Source organism: Oryzias latipes, chromosome 1 (assembly GCF_053564925.1).
Source record: "Oryzias latipes strain Hd-rR chromosome 1, Olatipes_Hd-rR_3.1".
Lineage (NCBI taxonomy): Eukaryota > Metazoa > Chordata > Actinopteri > Beloniformes > Adrianichthyidae > Oryzias > Oryzias latipes.
The window spans coordinates 24,360,391-24,380,679 of NC_136237.1; the positions used below are offsets into that span (position 1 = coordinate 24,360,391).

The 20,289-nt window shown below is 39.6% G+C and overlaps 1 protein-coding gene across 4 annotated transcripts; it reads right to left on the reverse strand.

Moving 5' to 3' along the window:
- Window positions 1-1,899: 1,899 nt before the first annotated feature.
- On the reverse strand, window positions 1,900-19,196 carry LOC101171138 (general vesicular transport factor p115). Of its 4 annotated transcripts, XM_023960400.2 has the most exons (26): window positions 18,908-19,196; window positions 17,966-18,052; window positions 17,089-17,153; window positions 16,865-16,941; window positions 16,385-16,396; window positions 14,951-15,051; window positions 14,770-14,872; window positions 14,617-14,672; window positions 14,415-14,535; window positions 14,151-14,329; window positions 13,389-13,529; window positions 13,210-13,298; window positions 12,966-13,120; window positions 12,685-12,890; window positions 12,528-12,548; window positions 7,954-8,064; window positions 7,648-7,766; window positions 7,384-7,565; window positions 7,190-7,311; window positions 6,958-7,096; window positions 5,620-5,774; window positions 5,291-5,353; window positions 3,692-3,790; window positions 3,527-3,610; window positions 3,254-3,448; window positions 1,900-2,669 (listed from the first exon to the last, which is right to left on the reverse strand). In XM_023960400.2, exons 1-26 carry the CDS (start codon window positions 18,971-18,973, stop codon window positions 2,589-2,591), a joined length of 2,829 nt encoding a protein of 942 aa, XP_023816168.1. In that variant the 5' UTR covers window positions 18,974-19,196; the 3' UTR covers window positions 1,900-2,588. The 4 variants fall into 4 exon arrangements, with proteins under 4 accessions (XP_023816168.1, XP_023816209.1, XP_023816254.1 ...); XM_023960441.2 differs by lacking the exon at window positions 16,385-16,396; XM_023960486.2 differs by lacking the exon at window positions 12,528-12,548.
- Window positions 19,197-20,289: the final 1,093 nt, after the last annotated feature.

Below are 20,289 nucleotides of genomic sequence, written 5' to 3' on the forward strand. Positions count from 1 at the left end.
AGATCTAAAATAATGGAGATTCTGAATCAATCCACCTTGACGTGGGATTATGACGTCACCGTTGGGACATCCATTTCAAACCTTTTAACGCTAAAAGAGCCATTTGGTCCAGTTTTTTAATGACGAAAACCAAGCAAGAACTAAACTTCACCTTTAGAAAAAATACTTTTTTATATGTTTTGTGACCATTAAGCCATTTCTGAATAAAAGTAGTTTATAAATATTAATAATTGAATGACAACAGTTGTTTTTTCTATAATCAACAATCTTGACTTCTTTTACTTTTACCAGCAGCACATCCTAGTTCCTTTCAAAATAAAATACACTGTGTGTCTTCCTGCTGCAGCAGATTTACTTAAAGTGTATAATAAAGTCAAACTTTCTATCATTATGGATGGATGCACAGTAGATTAAACGCTTTACCATCATTTTTCTCAGTGATTTGACATGTTAAAAATCTAAACATAATCCTAATGAAATGAACCAAAACAACAAACCCAGTAATTATTCAAATTATGTGCATTTGTTTTCTAAGCCAAAGAGCCACAATGTGGCGCCGGAGCCTCAGGTTGTAGAGCCCGGCTCTAAATAAACATTCGGAGCTTCACCCTTCAGTCAACCTCCACCTGCATGAGCAGCTTTTTATTTAAAATGAAATGAAACATTATTTAATCAAAACCATTTTTAAACTAAATGAATCAAACTCCAGATAATGTTTCAAATAGGATTCAATCTCAACTTGTATGAGTAGTTTTGATGTATGGGGAATTGTGGATTTGCAGACAGGAGCACAAAAGGAAAGAAAGAGCTGAACATCAGTGTGTCTGCAGGACTTTCGGATCAGTGAAGGGAGTGAAACTGCTGTGCTGACAGCATGAAAACAATCACTTTTCTTTAGTTTCCAGTGTGGAAAAGAGCATTTTAAGTATTAGCTTAAGTTTATATAAACACCAACCACACCAATCCCTTGCTTTTCTGTTAATATTATGAAAAAGGCCTTGCAGAAAGTCATTTCATGGGTTTGAGGTTTGGTTTCTCTTCATCTTGAGGAATTTGTTGCCCTCTAGTGATGAAAGTCGGTCATTACAGGAAGATTTGTTTTAAAGAAACAACTATTTCATTTTTTATTAAATCCAGCTTTCTAGTTTAGCATTATCTTGCCTTTTTTAAGTTCTTGCTGTTTGTTATGCAACAATTGTGATCAAATTAAAGATGTTTTACTATTCTTGATAGTGCAGAGCTCTTCTAGACACACCTGTCCACACTGGAAGTTATGAAAGTCCGACGACCCTGGACTTCTTTTTTTTAAACACTGCAGAAGAGAAGAAAATTAAAACATTTTTGCTATGGAACCATCCTACATAAATGAATCTTCATAGATAAACTGCAGTAGAAGTTTGCCCTGGAGGAAGACATTTATTTGAACTTCTTTTAAAAATAAAATACCGTTTACTAGACTTAACCTTAGTAGACTAATATATTCTTGAATATACCGGTAGTCAGATTCAAGGAAGGCTCTTCAGAAGCATCATAGCTAGAACAAATGTCTTTTAATGGCGTTTCTCAAAACCTATTACTGGGCCCCCTTTGTATTCATCTACAAACTCATGTAGGTGCTTCAAGTAAGAACTGAAACATTAAACCAATAAAATATTATTCGTTTTATACATAACCCATTAAAAGAAGACTGGGGCTGGGGGTTAATTTAGACAAAAATGTTTTTACTAAATTAATCAAATCAGATGGAAAAATACCATTATAAAACATGAATGATGTATTAGACTTTTTTTAAGTAATCCTTTGAAATACAAATAAAAAATGGAGAGAAAAAACAAACATAAGATGTTCTATTAGATGTATGAACTGCTTTGATAATCTTAAATCAAGATACAATCAATATAAGTCTCACTTTGGATTTATTAAAATTTAATAAACAAATAATCCTCCATACGGCCCACATTTAGATTATTTTATTCCTTTCAAGGTGGCTCGTAGATTGATAAGTTACACAATATCATACAGAAGCTGGATACCAGTACTGAACAAGAACGCTGCAAAAAGAATCCATTTCTCTGACTGGTGGATGTTTGCAGCATGTTGCAGAGCGGCTGGCCTGAGCTGTGAAGGGGGAACGCAACTCTATGCTTGGAATGCTGACGTCACTCCGACAACGAGGGCGGAGCAATCCAGGATGCAGAGGCGTGGCGTGTCGCAGGTAATCCTCACCGGCGCATCCGTCACTTTTCTAATCTGGGCTCATACCTGCACTCTACTTTCTAAATGACGACCCCTCTGTGTTAAAATGAACTCTTCTGCTCATTTACTTGTTTTTTTAGAATGAACAAAAAACTTGTGACGATCGTAACCACATAATGAATAAAGTCGATGAGATGAAAGCACTGAAATTGCTAAACGGCACTGAAAGTGGAACTGTTGGCAAACTTTAACAGAAAAAACAAGTGCATGTAATGCGCCAAGACAAAGGAAAATGAAGACAGCGCGACAGCTGGGAAAGAAACTGATTCCGTGTCTAGTGTTGAGTTTCTTCTGATGCGTTTCTGCAAAGTCTTTTCTCCCTCCATTCTTTTTTATTTATCATCTTCATCCTCCTCCTCGTCATCATCATCTGACGTCTGGTCCTTGGTGTCGAGGTCGTCTTCATCTTCCACCTGGAAGGAGAGAGCCAGAGTCTAACTACAGCAGAGACGACACAAAGCTGAGTGACATCTTTCACCAGCTGAAACAGCTCACTGAAAGTCAGAAGAAAACCGTCAATGCCGCTGCTGAACACTGACGCCGACCTAAAACCACCATGTGCCTTGCCCAAGGGCACTTCGACAGATGGGATGGCAGACCGGGAACTGAACCTGAGGCTCTCCAATCAACCTACAAAACGTTTTCAGAAGAAATGATCCGAAGCGACGTTTAAGTTTGGTTTACTGCTTGAGTTAACCAGGAAGTCGACAGAAAAACCGCTGAGTGTGACTTTGTTTCAAGTGACAGATATCGTTATTGTATTTTAAAATCTTTGTGTTTTGCTGATTCTGATCTCCTGTTTTACATTAAGCTATAAATGTTGGTGATTAAATGCTTATTTGCATTTTTATACGTCCAGTAAAAAGACATGAACTGTTGATCTTGATTTGTGAATTGGTGAAAATCCACAGCTCTTTAAGGATCCATTGGAGCCTCTGACGGTGAGACAATGTAGGACCGTCTCTGACAGACTTGCTCTGAGATCTGGTTTTCTTACCGTTTCTCCCAGGTCCTTGAGTCTCTTCTTGAGGCTGTGGATCTTCTGGTCCTGGTCCGCCAGCAGCATCAGCAAGTCGTCCTGCTCCTTCTTGGACTCCTGGACCTCGGACTGCAGCTTTTCCTTTTCTGTCTGCAGGATGGCCGCCGTGCTCGTGGAAGCAGCCAGCTGCTGCTCCAGCTCAGCCACGCTCCTCTGCAGGTTGATGAACAGCGTGGAGGATCAACCGAAAAAATAACAACAACCTGCATCTCTACAGGTGTTATTACCCACCTTCATCTTCTCCGTCTCAGATGTCTGTGCTGCCAGTCTGCTCTCCAGTTCTGCTGAAGCGCTGGGGGGCGCCGTGTCAGATGGCTAGCGGTCATAAAAATAAAGAAACGGTTCAGGAATGCAGGAAACTTTTCTTAAAGCAGTTTCATGTTTTGGGATTTTTACCTCAGCTTCTGCTCTTGTGAGCAGCTCCTGCCTCTCCGTCTTTAGATGACTGATTTCTGACGACTGGGACTGAACCTGACTCCGTAAAGCCTCCAGCTCCTGCAGCAACAGAAGACAAACAAGGAACTCCCATTAGCGCCTTGATGACTGTAAAGAAATACAACTATTTGTGTTTAAAACCTGACACGTCTAGCATTAACCAGTCTTTTCTTGGAAAGGGATGGATGAAAGGATTGTGTGTAAAAGTTTGAATTTCAGAATTTGAGAAGGCATTTCTGGCTGCTTAAAAATGGCTTTAATGTTCGCCAAATATGTGTTCAGATAAAAAAAAAAACACTTTAGGGAGGCCAACAAATGTTTTGTAGACCTTTTTTCTTTTGATACCATATCTGTACTGAAAGGTCTGACAGTTTGTTTGCATTGAACGCTTTGCCCAATGTCTACATAGTTAATCATAAATTATACAAAACATTTGTATTTTCAAAGTAAAAAAATAAATCTGCATGAGTTTGGGTTTCTTTTAGTATGATTCCAGGTCAAATGCGTTAATACCATACAGCAAAATGACAACTAAAACACCCTGGTAAAGTCGTACTGAAAAAAAATGACCAACAGTTTTTAAGGTGAAAACATCAAACTCCAAAAGGAGACAAAAACTTTGAATTCCACCTTAGACTCCTGAGAGTTAAATAAAGGTTCAGCACCAAAGGTACCTCTGTAATTCATGCCTCACAGGCGGTGAGTTTACTCCTCCTGCTGGAACAACTACAGACTTTCTCAGACCAGGTGGTTTGTGTAAAAACCACAGGCGGGGTATTAAATAGCTCTGAGATCAAAGTCCCATACAGCTAAACTGAAACTGAGCTGATAGCTGATCAGTGAGAATGATAAAAAAAAATCTCACCAAACCGACTTTGCGACTTAACAAAAAACGATCACTTGAGAAAAATATAGCAGTATTTTAGTTATGTTAAAATGCACGACTTTAGAAAGCATTAGTCCCAGACTTTAGCGCTCTGAACGGTTTGCCAGATGGAAACGGTTCAAACTGTTCATCTGTTCTGATCGTCTCTTTTTAGATTGTTTGAAATGCTCAACTCCAACAATTCTAGGGAAAGATCTGGTCTTTCAGCAGCGGACAGACAAACAGTCAAGAGGAACTGAGCTCCTGCAGATGTTCACAGGATGGAGGGAGGCAGTTTGGCGTTTGTTTGTGTTTTTTACACCTTTATTGCAGAAAAGTCTTAACCAGCTGGTGATAGTCAGCAAACTCTTCTTTCTACCATCAAGACTGGATCTGCAATGATCTGAACCAGGAGATCCTTCAGGTCTGCTTTTGAAAGCTTTTTCCATGAGGTTTGTGTCCGAGCACCACTTGCTCTGATGGTCCACATCCATTAGGACTTTCAAAGTAAAAACAGGGAGCAAAGTGAAGAAGATGAGGGCTCAGCACACTGCCCTGTGGCGTATCTGTATTCGTGCTTTTTTAAAGTCTCCATGATAGACATGACATAACCCAGATCTTTTTACAGTTTGGCGTTGTTCTCATGTACTAACTGGAGCAAACTCGTATCAGCACATAAAAAAGTCCCAGTTCACCTGCAGCAGCTCTGTGTTGTCTGATCCTCCTGCCGGGCTCTCTGTCGTCTGGGAGCTCGACTGCTACAGTTACAATGAAATAAATAAACATTAAATACCAGGAATCACATTTCAAGACATTTAAACCTTCAAATTGAAGTAGATTACAGCTGGTGACAAAAACGGATGCAATGGTTTTTCTTCAGCTCTGAACAAAGATGTCACTTTTCAAATCAGCAGAAATTATTTTATTTACTGGTTTATTTCATGACGTTTTTAGAATCCTCCTCATCCCAGCACACACACAAACACTCACTCACACACTCACTCAATCTTCTAGATCTACTAACCAGGGTGGTGATTAGTGCGTCTCGCTCGGCGAGTTGCGTCTGCAGGACTGCGTGCTGCTTGCGGAGCTCGTCCAGCTCCTCTCTGAGCTGAGAGAGCTCCTCGGTCTGCAGTCCGTTCTGCTGGGAGCCGTCCCCCTGACTCGGACTCTCCTTACCTGAAGATGACAATACACATGATTACATACCAAAACACTCCAATCCTTCAGACATACCACACACCTGTTCTTAAAGCATCGATTAAATTCTGAGGTAAAACGAGTCTCATTTCTATAGAGGGCTGACGGGAACACCGTTTCTGTTTAAACAAACAGGAGAGTCAGATAGAAGCTGCTGATTCAGCACTATAGACCTGCTGTGGTTCGCAGACATGAAGATTTATCTCTCAAATCATCAGAAGCCGCTAAATCGTTTTTTGGGTCACAAGCCAAAGGCGTGGTTAAAACCCTGAACATGTCGCCGGTCTGTTGCAGGTACACAAACTCACACAAGCACACCTGGGGACATTTTAGAGTCATCAGTGAACCTATGAAGACGCTTTTTGGACTGTGGGAGGAAGCCACAAAACCCTCACATGCATGGGAGAACATGCCAACTCCACACAGAAAGAACCCGGCCAGGATTCAAACCTTCTCCTGTGAGGCGAGAGTGCTAACCACTACACCACCATTAAGGCAATTGGGAGAATTTACAGACTGAAAATATTATTTACCATCAAAGGAAATCAAGAAAATATTTTAAGATTACTGGCTGTTTTTTTTCCCAATCAGGCACAGTAACAAATATCATGTAATGTGATATGACTACACTACCCAGAATGCCTAGAAGGGCCAGGAAGCAGGTGATTGGTCACAGGAGTTGATGGCAAATTGTGTTGTTATTCATGTTTGTGTCTTAACTGCAATAAAAAGCTTCTGCTGCAACACGACAGACGGAACAAAGTTAAGCTTTGAAAACCAAGAAGTGACTTTCTTTTACATTTCTGGAAAACAGGAAAAAAAGGACTACAATAATCAGCAACGTTTCATACCAAAAGCCATCATCAAAAACTAAAAATCTGAAAAAGCTCAGGGAAAAGTGACTTTTTCTGTGGGACGTGTGACTCAAACCTTTCAAAGTGTAAATAAAAACCCTACAAATCCAGTCTTCAGCTACAGTGGAAGCTTTTCCCTCAAAGGCAGATAAGAGACAAGAAAATGAATTTCCTTTAATAACATAAGCTGCTCTTTAGAGCAAAAAGGATCAGACATGAATGTCTCCATCATTTCTAAACCAACAAAAAGGTTATAGAAACTGTAAAAAGTGTCAGAGTGAGCTTTTGCGTGTTGGACGAGGACTGACCTAGTTTCAGCTTCAGGATGTTGTACTGGTCTTTGTGCTGCTGGATCTGGGATAGCTGCTGTGCGACAGTGGCCTGCATCTGCTCGTGCTGGGAGGACAGAGCTGCTACCTGCTCCTTCAGCTCCTGGATCTGAGCATCCTGAGTCACACAGTCCAAACTCTGATGTTATCTGGAGACTACAGCAAATCCACGACTAATGGGCAACATTTTTAGAAGCCAAATTCGACAAACCTGTTCTCTGATCAGCTCCTTGTATCGAGTTACGATGTTGTCGTGCTGCTCCAACGTCTTCTTCACCTCTTCCTCCTTTTTGTCCTCCTCGGTGGACTTGTGAACCGCTTTGGTGATCACCCCTGTGATGAGCAGCGTTACGTCAACTGGGACTCAAACCATCACTTGCACATGAGGACGGCGGTCTCCCTGACCTTCCAGGTCTTTGACCAGCTTGGTGAACTCGTGGTCGAACAGCATCTGCTCCGGCGACGGGAAGACGGGCTGCGGCTTTAGGGCCGCCCGCGAATACAGTTCATGTTTGGTGATGAAGCCCAGCTTCTCCACAAAGTTCTCCTTTCCGATGCGCTTCTCAATCAGCTGCTTTAGCTTCTCCCTGAAGACGACGGGAAGAAAATCTGTGTTTTCATTCAAACATCGAGTCTAACAGAATGTTAAAGTGACTCAAAGACACGTACTTGGTGTAGTTTTCCAGTGAGTTATCGTTATGATAGATACAGATGCCGAGCAGCAGCGCACAAAGGCCCTGCACCAGCCTCTCGTCTTCTCCCAGGTTCTCAGAGATCTGAGCCGTCAGCTGCAGGACTCAGAGTCAAGGCTCATGCAGAGAAGCCAGTGGAGGACAGGGGCTCCCTCCCCAGCAATAAACACATGGGTCCTCTTTACACTCAGAGGTCGGATTTGATGTGAAGATGCATTTAAGCAGAAATGTAGACTCAGAGGTCAAAGGGGGGAGAAGGTAAAAAGGTCGTGATGAAGGATACAAAGGGAACGTTATCCTGGTTGTGCAGGAAGTGCGTGACAGCAATGGGACAGTTGCTGATCCATGTGCACAGCAGCATGAGGAGGCCCACCCTGGTCTGGACTTTGCTGCCCTGCAGAAAACCAAAGAGTGAGTCTGACGAGGAGCTTCTGACACGCGAGCAGAGGCATCAAAAGCATGTTAGACAGCTCACACAAAGAGACTTCAGACCCAAAGAACTAAACACAGGAGTGGAAGTTAGAAGGGTTAAAATCGATCGGGTTCAGAGTTCATCTAAACCTCAACCGAATCACAACCACAGAACACCCGCAAAATGAACTCCACGGTTTTTTAAAGCACTCAAGCACAAAACAACTAACAACTAACCCTAAAACAAGCAGAAAAATGCAATATTTGAAAGAAATTAGCCTTAAATAAGCATTTGAAGGCCAAACAAACAAACAAAAAATAACCACACCTATAAATAATAAATGGAAACAAATGTTTTGAAATCATCGTTATGGCAGTCAAATGATGCCAAGTGTTAGTATCCATTACAGCCAACACCAAACAGTTTGGATGTTTTAAAGAATAAAACAAAACCAAACATGCAAAAAAAAACATTTCATATTTTTTACCCACTAAATGATTTCCATCATTCTTGTAGAGCAAAGCATCATGGGAGTGGACTTACATTAAAAGGTATCAGCTCATGCAGCACTGACTCACTAATAAACCTTTTGTTGTTGAAGGGGAAGGAAAGGAAACTTAAAGTGAAAATGTTTTTTTTTTCCTGTCTGGCCCAAAACAACAGTTTGTTGACCGGATTTCGCATTTTAATGACAGAAAGCCAGAAAGCCTTTGTTAATACTACGCAGTATCACAGAATGAGGAATCAGCTCAGTTTGGTGGAAACTGCTGGACAAACTATTCAGAGGACATCCCAGAGGTCATCAAATGGAACCAAACGTCAAAAATATTTACATTTTTCTCATTAACTAAGATTTTCTCCTGCTTATGGTTGCCAAACTTTTAAAGACAAACTAGTCTGCATTCCCTTTTTATAAGAATACCGGACTAATCTTCTTCTTTCTCTTTCGGCTTTTCCCATCAGGGGTCGCCACAGCGAATCATCGTTTTCCACCTCACTCTATCATGAACATCTTCTACCCTAACATTAGCCAACTTCATGTCCTCTGTTAAGACTTCCATATATCTCCTCTTTGGCCGTCCTCTTGCCCTCCTGCCAGGCAGCTCCATCTCCAACATCCTTCTACCAATATATCCACTATCCCTCCTCTGAACATGTTCAAACCATCTCAGTCTGCCAATGGACTCACTCCATAATTCTACTTGATAGTCGTTTGAACCAAAACTGGATTAAAACCCTCTCAATTCTTTTATTTCTACTTTGAATTCTGAGGTGAAAATAAGATTTATCAAAAAGCAATCAAACCCATTTTTAGAAACTCAAAGATTTGCATCTTCAAGTGACCACTTCCAATTAAAAATTGATGTAAATGTATGTGTATGTGTGTCTTTTGTACTTCTGCGTTCAACCCCATTATTTTTACGTCCCTTTTCTCCATACAAAACATGTGTATGCGCATTGGAGCTTAAACTAGTTAAACTTTGACCAATCAGGGACTTGGACTTTTAGTGACGTTTGGATGGCGTCCTTTTCAATTCACAGAAGAACCAAAAGAAATTCACAATTGAGGTTTGTTCCAAGCCAGAATTCTATGACACCAAGTTTTTCCTGTATCTGAATAGAGATGTGAAAGAAAAAGCAAGATGCACCAGATTTAAACCGCACCGCATTTCCCACCAAACTCTTTCTACTGCGAGTACATGTGCTAGCTAGCATCGGGTAGCGAAGGTCCAGACTGAACACCACATATGCTAACACAGCCCAGCACTTAGCACTAGACTGTAGGTTTTCCTGCCATTTCCAGAAGAAAAATAAGAGAATATAAAACCCCATGATGCACTGGGTTTGTTCTATTACTGCAAACACTGAGGTTCTGTCTCCACGTTCTGCTGTTCTCCTCAGAGGAACCGGTTGAAGCAGAAAACGGCTTTTCCCAGTCTGGTTAAGCTTGTTCTTTCTTCCTGTTAAAAGTCCATCTTCTTTCTTTTCAGGGTTTGTTCGTTAGACTGGTGGAAGTTTGTTTAACTGTAAACTATCTGAATAAAATTAGACACCGAACGTTCACTTGTAGTAAATTGTAAAACATTTTGTTCTCTTTTACTCAGATATTTGCTCAAAATGATTTCTTTTCAGGCAGAGTAATAAACATTTAGGCCTTACTCAGAGGATGTTCTTTTAATTTATTTTTTTAATTTAGCTGAAAAGTACCAATGTTATGCCATCCTGCCTTAATTTGCATTTGAGAATTTGCGCAGCATGCGCCAGCAGAAGGACGCATGTCTTTCCTTCACTGAAGCAATGGATGCCAAGCAGATACGGTGTGTGCCACATGTGTGTGCTTTAACACACATGTGGAGGGGATGATCAGGAAAGCATACAAAAAAATTAAAATAAATAAAATCACCTTTCTTGCTTTAGTCTCCAAATATGAAAAGTAAAAAGTAAAATAAAAAAAGGACAGATAGGATTTAATTCGGTTAACTTAAAGTTTTTGACTGAAAGGCAAAATATAAATTATCTTTAGAAAAAGAGAAAAAAAGTAGATATTCATTTTATGGAAATGTCACATTCTATTGTTCTAGATCATAAATTCAGTATAAAAAAGTGCAGTAATGTCAAAGTCTCTTTAAACTTGGGTTAAAACAGGTCGATCAGCACTTTAAATGAATTCTTTTCATAAAATTTCCACCTTTGTTTATTTTCAATGAGGAAATGTGTGAGAACTAACTTCCTTTAACAACCTTATTTACTTTTGGATGGAAATACATTAAAATAAGGAATTCACGCTGAAGCATACATTAAATTAAAGCTGCATGGATTCAGTACTTTGACAGTAATATCCAGCCTTACTGGGAGAGTTGTATTTTTTTTTTCCTTTCCAAAAATACACATAAAAAAGTAAAATCAAAGAGGCAGCTGCATTTCAACACAAGTGTAAAGTTTTCAAGACCATAAGTGAAAGCTGACTCTGCTAAGACAGAAGTCATGAATTTTAGTGGATGTCTAATCTAAGACATCATCACAGGTTGGGGTTTCTATCAAAGGTATGTCTGCACATTAAGGCACTTTAATAGACTAATGAAGATCAGAAAATAAAAACTATCCAGAAACCTGCACAACCACCATTTCTACTCAGACTCCCAGAGGAAAATCTAGTTTCTAATTTTCTTCATTTGGGTTTTTCTTGCTTCTGTCAGTGACCAGACTCTGTGGTAACTGTTGGATAGCAGATAGTGATTTTAAATCAGCTAAATCTGCCTGAAATGTTGAGGGAATGGAGCATGAAAGTTCGAGGTATAAATAAACAAATAAAAAACCAGCCACAGACCAAACATCATCCGTCCGTCTGCTCTGAGGAAAAACTTCAGTAAATCAGGAGTTATATGAACTTAAAAATATTCAGAAAACCCACAAATGAGAGAAAGCAGAGAGTGTTACGGTTAGTGTGTGGGCCAACCATTCAGTCCAGAAGGCCCCACTGTGGGACACATCAGAGAATGAATCAAGCTTGTTCAAACGTGTTGGTCATCCACAAACACCCCCACCTGACCTCCCCCACCTGACGTTCTAAACAGGAAGTACTCAGTCATTCTATTTGTCAGAATAACTATTCTTATCTGATATATTTTTTTTAAATGTTCTAGCTAATCCTTTTTTTCTTTATTACAATTTATTTAAGTTATACACTTACCAATCAGACTTCAATAAAAGTGTGTGGTCTCACGTTGAAAGTGATTGACAGTTTGTCCTGACTTTGACTGCTTACTGACGGCGTCTGGCTCCAACGTATCGAAATAAAACGGCGACTGAATTGAATTAATGATTGGAGCTGAAAGTTGACCGTTTTCTATTGGTGATGTCACATGCACTCTGTCCAGTTCTCATGTCCAGTCAGTGGTCTGACAACAACAGGTCAACAAAACTGATTAGTATGATGACAAAGACTATGAGTCTGACTCAGGGAAAACACTGCTGTAATACAGTGCAGATCCCACATGGGAGTCAAAAGTCCAAAACACGCGTTTTTATACCGCATGATAGGAATTAGAAAATGGATAAGACGCTTCCTCTGCTGACTCTAAAGAGCCCTCACTGGAAAATTAAAACGCCCCAAATAAGCCAAGCACAGGAGCAATCAAAGGTCAAAGCACAAAGCAAAAGGTTAAGAGGTCACAGAAGACAGGACATCTAGAAGCAGCTGCTGCCCTTCTGTTGGTTTCGTAGATGAGTTCATTTCCCATTTTTGGCATTTCCACACTGAGCGCAGTCATTTCACTTTCTATTAAATAAAAGTCGCTGGGTCATAGACTCCAGTAAAAAGGCGGGCCACTAAATAGTCCAAGAAAAGCAAAATCCACCAACAAGCGGGTCACAGAGACCCCTACTTCCTTTGCCAAGCTGAAATAACCAGAACACCCAAACACACACAGAGGTACGTTACTCACCCGTCGGACGATCTTATCACCCTGCAAAACCACAACAATGCAAACCGGTTCTCTTCACTGGGGTTTACAATTTAGCACTGATCTATGTTGATGGGCTAACTCGTTTCATGCTAACAGAACACATATAGCTTGTTCCGTCTGTACTACGGTGCCTTACCTGGGACAGGATGTTGGTGCACTGCTGCAGCAGGGACACGGGAGGTTTGCCCAGGCTGGTAGCGAGCTGAACTCGAAGCAACTGTTCCTTCTGAGTGAGGTTGTCCTGGAGAGCATGGGCCAGGGCCACGGCAGCACACCAGTTAGACAGGGAGTCTGCTGAGAACAGACCTCCACACAGGAGCTGACCAGCAGAGATAGAATTGGCTAAAGAGGAAAAGAATAGAGCCGGTTAAAAAAATAATTGCATTTAAAGGCTTTGAGAAACAGATTGAAACGAACCATCGATGGTTGAGGGAAGTAGTGTAGCCACGATCTCCCCCTGACCCTTCTGGTTTTTGTAGAGGAAACACTGGAAACAGTAAAGAACTGCACAACGAAGCACAAACGGCTGCCTCTCATTCACCATGGACATGAGCAGCACCACGATGGCTGGTCTGCAAACACAAACAACAGAGATCAAACATCCAGCCAACTCTAACGTGCATTGCCAGCTTTTTGGGGGAGAAAACTAAACTTTCATTACCGTGGAGGGCTTGAAGGGGCGTTGACTGAGGCAAAGTAGTCCTGGTTGATCTGTGAGCCTCTGATCACCTCCGAAACTGTGTTTATAGTCTGGAAAGGAGCAGTCGAAGGAACATTTTTGTCAGCGTTTCTGCCGTAACCTTCCTGTGGTGGGTCAGCGTCCGTACTCTCTGTGGTTACCTCTGTTAGGATATCGGCGGGCACACCGGTGGCCATGAGGATGGTGCACAGCTGTTGCAACAAGCCACACTGGAACATGCACTTCTGACAGCTCGCTGTAGCTCCAGGGGAGTTCACTGGAGACACCATCACTCGCACCAGCTGGAAATTATAAGCTTGTTAAGACTCTAAATCTTACTATTAGTCATCTTTGACATGGATTCTGTGAACGACCCACTCCACTCATCTTTTGATCCATTTTAAAAGCATTCCCAGTGATCTTTTAACCCTGGAATTGTGTTCAGGTTTGAACATTTTGACAAGAACACAATAAAGGTTAAATGTGGTTAAGCTTTTTCAAACCTTTTTCCCCATCACTTGATTAACAACGATTTGAATAAAATACTAAACAATATTTTGAGCTTAAAACTCTTAATATGTTCTCCAACATGATAAAAATGCCACAAAAACACGATAAAAAGACCAGAATTATTTGTGACGTAGAAAATACACTTTTTGATACAGCAGTAATGTTGGGCTGGGGTTGTGAGGGGCTGTTAGCTAGCAGGAGAGCATGTAAACTGAGAGTTCTCAATTATGGGCAAAGGGAAGTGGGGAGGGCGTTGCTTGCTGCATGCCTATAGCTCACCTGTGAATTTCTATTAAACTCCTGCTGCTCTGCAGAAACTAGATCATAGAAAGGTTTCCTTTTCTTAAAAAATGGCATAGTTCTAATTAAAGACCACTGGGAACACTTTTAAACGAGAACGCTGCTTTGGCTACCTGCAGCATGAGGTGGAGGTTAGTGACCTTCTGTGCGGACCAGCCAGAGTTATCATCCCCAACCTCAAACCAGGGCTTCATTCTCTGGATGTAAGAGCCCTCCTTAAAGAAGTTCTGGTTAGAGCTGTTGTTCTTTAGCAGGTTGAGCAGCAACAACAAACAATCCTCCACCACAATACCTGCAGCAGAGGAAAGAGGAGGGGGGAATGAGTACACACACAAAAAAGAGGGTTTTAGCAGTTCTGCACACACGACTCTGTTCACCTCCATCGCTGCTGCCCTCCTCCGTGATGATATCTAGGAGGCGTTCAAAGGCGTTCTCAAAAGCCACGATTTTCTGAATGGCTGCGTTGCCTCTGGTTAGCTGCTGGAGCAGCAGTAAGCCCTGTAGGAAGCAGACAACATGACTCATAAGTCCCACCAATATTTCACGATGGGTAATGAAATGGAAGACAGAAGCGCTCACATCATTGCGAATTACTTCTCTGGAGTCTGCTAACAGGTCCATCAATCTGGAAACACCTGTGGCGGAAAATCTAGTGTTTATATTTTAATTTAAGGAAATAAATAGAAATAAAGATTGTAGCCAGTTAGACTGAGTGAACTAGAAGATACTCACCCATGGGGCTGACGAGAATGATGCCTTGCACTTGGGCGCCTTGACTCTTCAAAAGAGCCGTCAGCAACTTCACCGCAGGCCAACGCACGTGGAAGTCAAACTCCTGAAACCCCCCCGCCGACAGTTACACTCTACGCATCGGAAGCAATCTGTCTGCGATGGTTGGAGAACAGGGCCGTACCTCCAGAAGGGTGAGGAGCAGCGTGATTCGCTCAGGATCCTGAAGGAACTTCTCTGTAAACAGGGCGCAGAGGTCGTCTGTCTGCTTCTGGGTATTCTCATCTGAGGAAAACATGGAAAACTTGAGCAGCTAAGTCTGTGGACTACCGTCCCAGTGGATGCTGCTATGGTAGAAGAATGTTTGGTCATGGGATCCCCAGCACTGAGTTTGGATCAGCAGTCAGTTATTTTTTTTGTTGCATTAACAGGGATGAAAAGCAGTGGAACCTTTTCAAAGACAGTAGTTCCATTTCCTGTTTCTAGATTTAATCATGAGATTATGATGCTCGTTAACTTATAATCTCTTTTGAAATCGTAGCGTGTTATTCCAATCAGCTCCAGATCCTTTTCCTCTGCTTTTGTCTTGCTTTTCACTGCACTTTTAACCAGCATTAGTCTTGATTTTCCATCATCACGTGACATCGTGTCTGTTTTTGTGGAGATTTGGAGAAACTTTTGGGGGAAGGGGTTATATTTTACAACACAAAACGTGAACAAACAGCAATAATAATAATCAGACAGCTTTGTGGTATTAGTAAAGCATTGCCAGTACCACCCATTGACTGTATGTGAGAACTGAACAGAGGGAGTGAGACATCACCCATAGCAAATGGTTTACTTCAAGCTCCAACAAAACAGTCAATTTAGTCACCAAATTCCTTCACTGCCCACTACATAGTGCATTATATTGTGCATTTGTAATTTTGTAGGGTTGTCCAAATTTACAATGACAAAATCAAGTGCCCTAGAAATTTCCCAGAAGTCTCTGCGAAAAACCAGTGTGCATCAATGCTCACCAGATTGGCGAATATAGACCACAATGCATTGCATCTGAACAATTGTTGCCAAAAAAATGTATTTAAATGTATTTTTAATAAACCATCAAAGTTTTTAACTTCAGAAGACAGTGAATTCATACAACGTTCACATTAGTGAGATTTTAACTTCATGAAATCGATTACGTTATATTTATTCTTCAATAGATGTCTATGGGATTTTGGCTTCTTGGAGCCAGCGGGTACCTGGAGCCACCTGGTCACTCAGTCCAGTTCCTTTATACAGTCAATGGCACCACCCCCAAACCCCTTGGTGTCGCTTTACAGTACAGCAATATTATTTGTGGTTAGTCATTGTGCAGTAGAGCAGCAACAGCACAACAGTTCATCAATAAACAGGCACACCTTTAAGTCTCCATGAGGCGAGTAGAAGAGTTGTTGGGTTTGCAAGAAATCAATAAATAAAATTAATCGTCTACTCGTCTCAAGTCACACAGAAGTTCAAAGGTTTTTGAGTAAAAATGCCCCCAACTAATGTCGGCCACTGCAGGGGCACCAATGTGCATGGATGAACGGCGTGGTTAAAGAGGCTGGCATCATGCATAATCCAAAAGATTTACCTTCTGATTCATCTGTGGGGTTAAAACATGAAAGAGAAGAGAAACAGGAAAATCTTTATACAACACATTCAATACTAGTGGAAGTAATTAAAAAAGGAAGGAACGCAGACCGAAGGCTCACAAACTGATACAAACGTCCAGCTTTGTGCTCATGCAAACGCAACACTGTTCAGTAAAGCTGCGTTTAATAAAAACAAATCAATTTCCCTTCAGAAAATCAATATTTGTTTCCAAATACAATTAGTTTTGAATCAAAATTTGAAATATAAATCAATATGAAATCAAGTTGTGAACTTATCAAAACCGATTAAATAATACTGAATTAGTATATTGCTAGTGGTGGCTCTCTATTAAGTACAATGAACTTGAATTTCGGGAATCCAAAAGGATTGCTATAGAGTTATTGTTATTATAGACATAAAAATTAATCTAATCGTACCAGGACAAAATAAAAACACCAAAACCTTATAGGTTGTGTACCTTGTTCTTCTTCCTCATCATTGCAGATGATGTTGTAGAGTGTGTCCAAAGAATAGCCAAGGATTTCAGAGTCAGATCTGGAGCATTTGGGGAAAAATTAAAATATTTTCAAAAAATGAAAATATCTTTTTTTTTTTCAGCCCGACTTCTATTTTACAGGTCAATTGTCGTTTATTGATCTATAATGTGAGAAAAAGGGCTTCAATCTAGAAACAAGGAGATACCTGTCAGTCTGCAATATGGTAACCAGGTGATCCATGGCCTGTGTGCCAACTTCCATGCGGTATTTCTACAAAAAAAAGAAAAAATGGATTCCTCAATAATGGATTTTGTTTCTGCAACTTTAGAAAAAACAACTTAAGTCTACAAGAAAAAATGCTTTCAGAGTCCAATGAAATGTATGATTTAATAAAGAATATTTACTAAAATTATTGATCAAGGCTTATAAATGTTTTTCTTGAGTTTAGTTCTTATTTATTTATTTATTTTTACAAATAAACTGCTTCACAGTAAGAAATAAAAAAAAAAGGTTGAAGGTCAAAGGTTAAATTCAGAGATTTTATCTGAAAAACTAAGAACATTTAACACACTAGACCTACATCCTTTGACGTTTGGTACAGTATGATTTTATTATAATATGCCTTTTAACACTTTCCGTATATTAATTTTTCTTTAAGCTAGTGAGGAAAATAAAATTCAACAAGTTACCTGTAAATTCCTCTATGACACCTTCATTTTTCTGTATGATTTATACATAAATAAATAAAATCCATCCTTTTTTCATTCCATAGGAATCAAGTTGCCAATTCTGAGCCCAACTTAGAACCAGCTCATGCTAGAAGAATACCTGAGGAGCATCAAATCCTTAATGGTGTCATACAAAGATGCAGATGTGTTATAAGATGGTCAGCATTAAAGCAAGCATCTTAAAGTGGTGGCGGCCAATTTAAAAATAAAATCTGTTCTTATTTAAGACAAAAAAAACAATAATTCAGCTCTCTCATAGATAAGACATTGAAGCCTTAATGTAAGCACAAACACAAAGATTTCCTACATTCCCTACCTAAATGTACATCTGCAGAGTTTGTGTTAATTCTATACCTTAGAAAGGGATTTGAGGGCCCGGACAGCGTCCCTTCGGTCCTCCAGGAGTGTTGAGGAAGCAACCCTGTCACACAACTTCTGGATCTGTTAACAAACAAGAAGACAAACGTTTTTTTCCAGAACACATTTTTAATTTCTTAATCAAAATAATCTAAATTTTGTGTCATACTTTTTATTTACATATCTATATTTTCCCCACAACTATAAAACACCCAAAATTAGTGTTGAAGGGCTGTTATAAAAGGCTTGATGCTAAAAAAACAAACAAAAAAAACCAAAAAGATTAGTCCTGTAGCATGGCACATTATTAATAATGAATACAAAGGTTAATTTGATCACATTTAAATACAAAAAAATGTTTTATTTACAGATAACTTCACCACTCAAAGATATCATTAAAAATTGAAAGGAAGTCAACAGAAAGACAAATTTAAGCAAACCATAATTTAATCCCCATCAGGAAATTAAGATTGAACCGTTTTTCTACATTCTACTGGGGTGAAGTCACAGATGTAAAGGAGTTCATTAAAAAAAACTAGCACACGAAAGTGTGTTTTTATTTCTTGTAATCTAAATAACCACTAGAGACACCAAATTAACAAAATGCTTCAACTTACATTAAAGTTCGATCTGTATTTATTGTTAACTGTCGTGAATTATAGTAAAATGTGTTTTATTATAAATGCAAGAATAAGTGTTTTATGACTACTAAAAATAACGGACAAAATACTTCGTTCGACGACTATTGCTAGGTTAGCTTGTGATAGCCTTACATTTAAGGGCTTTTTAAATCAACCGATTCCATGTTACTTATCTTTTAAAATGCGCCCCAATAACATAAATTTATCATTTTTCTTTTCTATACATGTCTTCGTTTTTTTTGTGGATCATAGCGGCAAAAATTCAAGTCAGATGTAGCTAGCATTGCTAGATTCCTACCGTCTCAGCTCCGGTGGGTTGCGGCCCGGCAGCCTGCCCTCCCATCACTCCCCTGAGAAAGTTCATATTGACAGGCGTCTTCTCAGAGAAGACTTCCAACCAGACGGTTTGTTTTGTTGAAGAAGAGACTCCGACCACTGTCTCAGTGGCACAAGTAAAAAATGTATAAAAATAGAAGAAAGACAGAGAGAGTGTGAAGAGTTACACTATGGGGCACTATGTACAGCTACCAACCCCGGATGTGAGATGGACGCGCATGCGCACTAACTAGACCATACGTGGCTCACCCGCACGAGTGATCAGTTTTCTTAAAGGGCCAGAGCACTAAATCTTTCTGCCACGTGAACTGCAGAGGTCGCTGTGAGAATAAATCCAAACTTCAATAAATCCAGCACTATAATCCATTATGTTCATGACCAAATAAACTATTATATGATATTGAATTTATTATATTAAGAAAATACGTATTATTTGCCCATTTTTTAGTTTTTGTACAAAATCAACATGTAAAATCTATTAAAAGGACCGAAAAACCTGATTATATATAAATTTAAAAAACCAATGTAATGCTTGAGACAAATAATTACTGTCTGGTTGAATTAAAAAAAATGCAACTCCATTTCAATTTGCTATGTGATCTAAAAGCAGAAAGGGAGGAAAACATGTTTGTGAGACATCATAATGACAAGTAAAACTCTTTAAAATACTTGTTGAAAGTGATTTTTTTTTTACAAGTTGGTGACAATATTAAAAGATAAAACATTTTTAGGCATTGGAAACAAGTAATAGGATGATCAGATAGAGTGCTATGACTTCAAATGAGTTTTATAAACTTATTTTTTGGTCTCAAAAAAATGATTTCATAAAAAGATTATTGCTTTAAAACTGAGTTTTGAAAAAAATAAACAACCAGTTTAGATAATCTAAAAATCTTCCTGGTATTTTTTTTTTAAGAAAGCTATAAGGACATGTGATATGCTGGAGAATACATGCACAAAAAATAGAAAAGTAAGCCAGAACATTGCAGATGAACAGCACAATTCAAAACAGCAGGTGATTATTCCAACAACCCAGATTTGTGAATAACCCAAACACAAAAGAAACACACTACAAAATAGAAAATCCAAGATTGAACACAGTAATAGACATAGTGATGAAGTCTAAAGTTTAATAAGGCAAATGGGACAGAGAAATAGACCACTTTTTTTTTGACAGGTGCAGTAATCTGCTGCTTGACATTATGGTCCTTTTAACCAGTAAATCCGTCAGATGCATGTAAGATTTGCATAAACAAGAACGATATCAACCATCAGTGATTGTATTGTATTTGAAAGTTAAATATTATCTGTCAGTTTACAGTGAGTGCTGACTCTCAAAAGTGT

Excerpts from the sequence above, each read along its gene's own strand:
- LOC101171138 (XM_023960400.2), bottom strand. The coding sequence starts at position 18,973 with ATGAACTTTCTCAGGGGAGTGATGGGAGGGCAGGCTGCCGGGCCGCAA. Across the intron at positions 16,942-17,088 it reads ACCATATTGCAGACTGACAG|ATCTGACTCTGAAATCCTTG; the intron begins GTATCTCCTTGT and ends CAAATGCTCCAG. Across the intron at positions 3,449-3,526 it reads CTGAGACGGAGAAGATGAAG|AGGAGCGTGGCTGAGCTGGA; the intron begins GTGGGTAATAAC and ends ATCAACCTGCAG.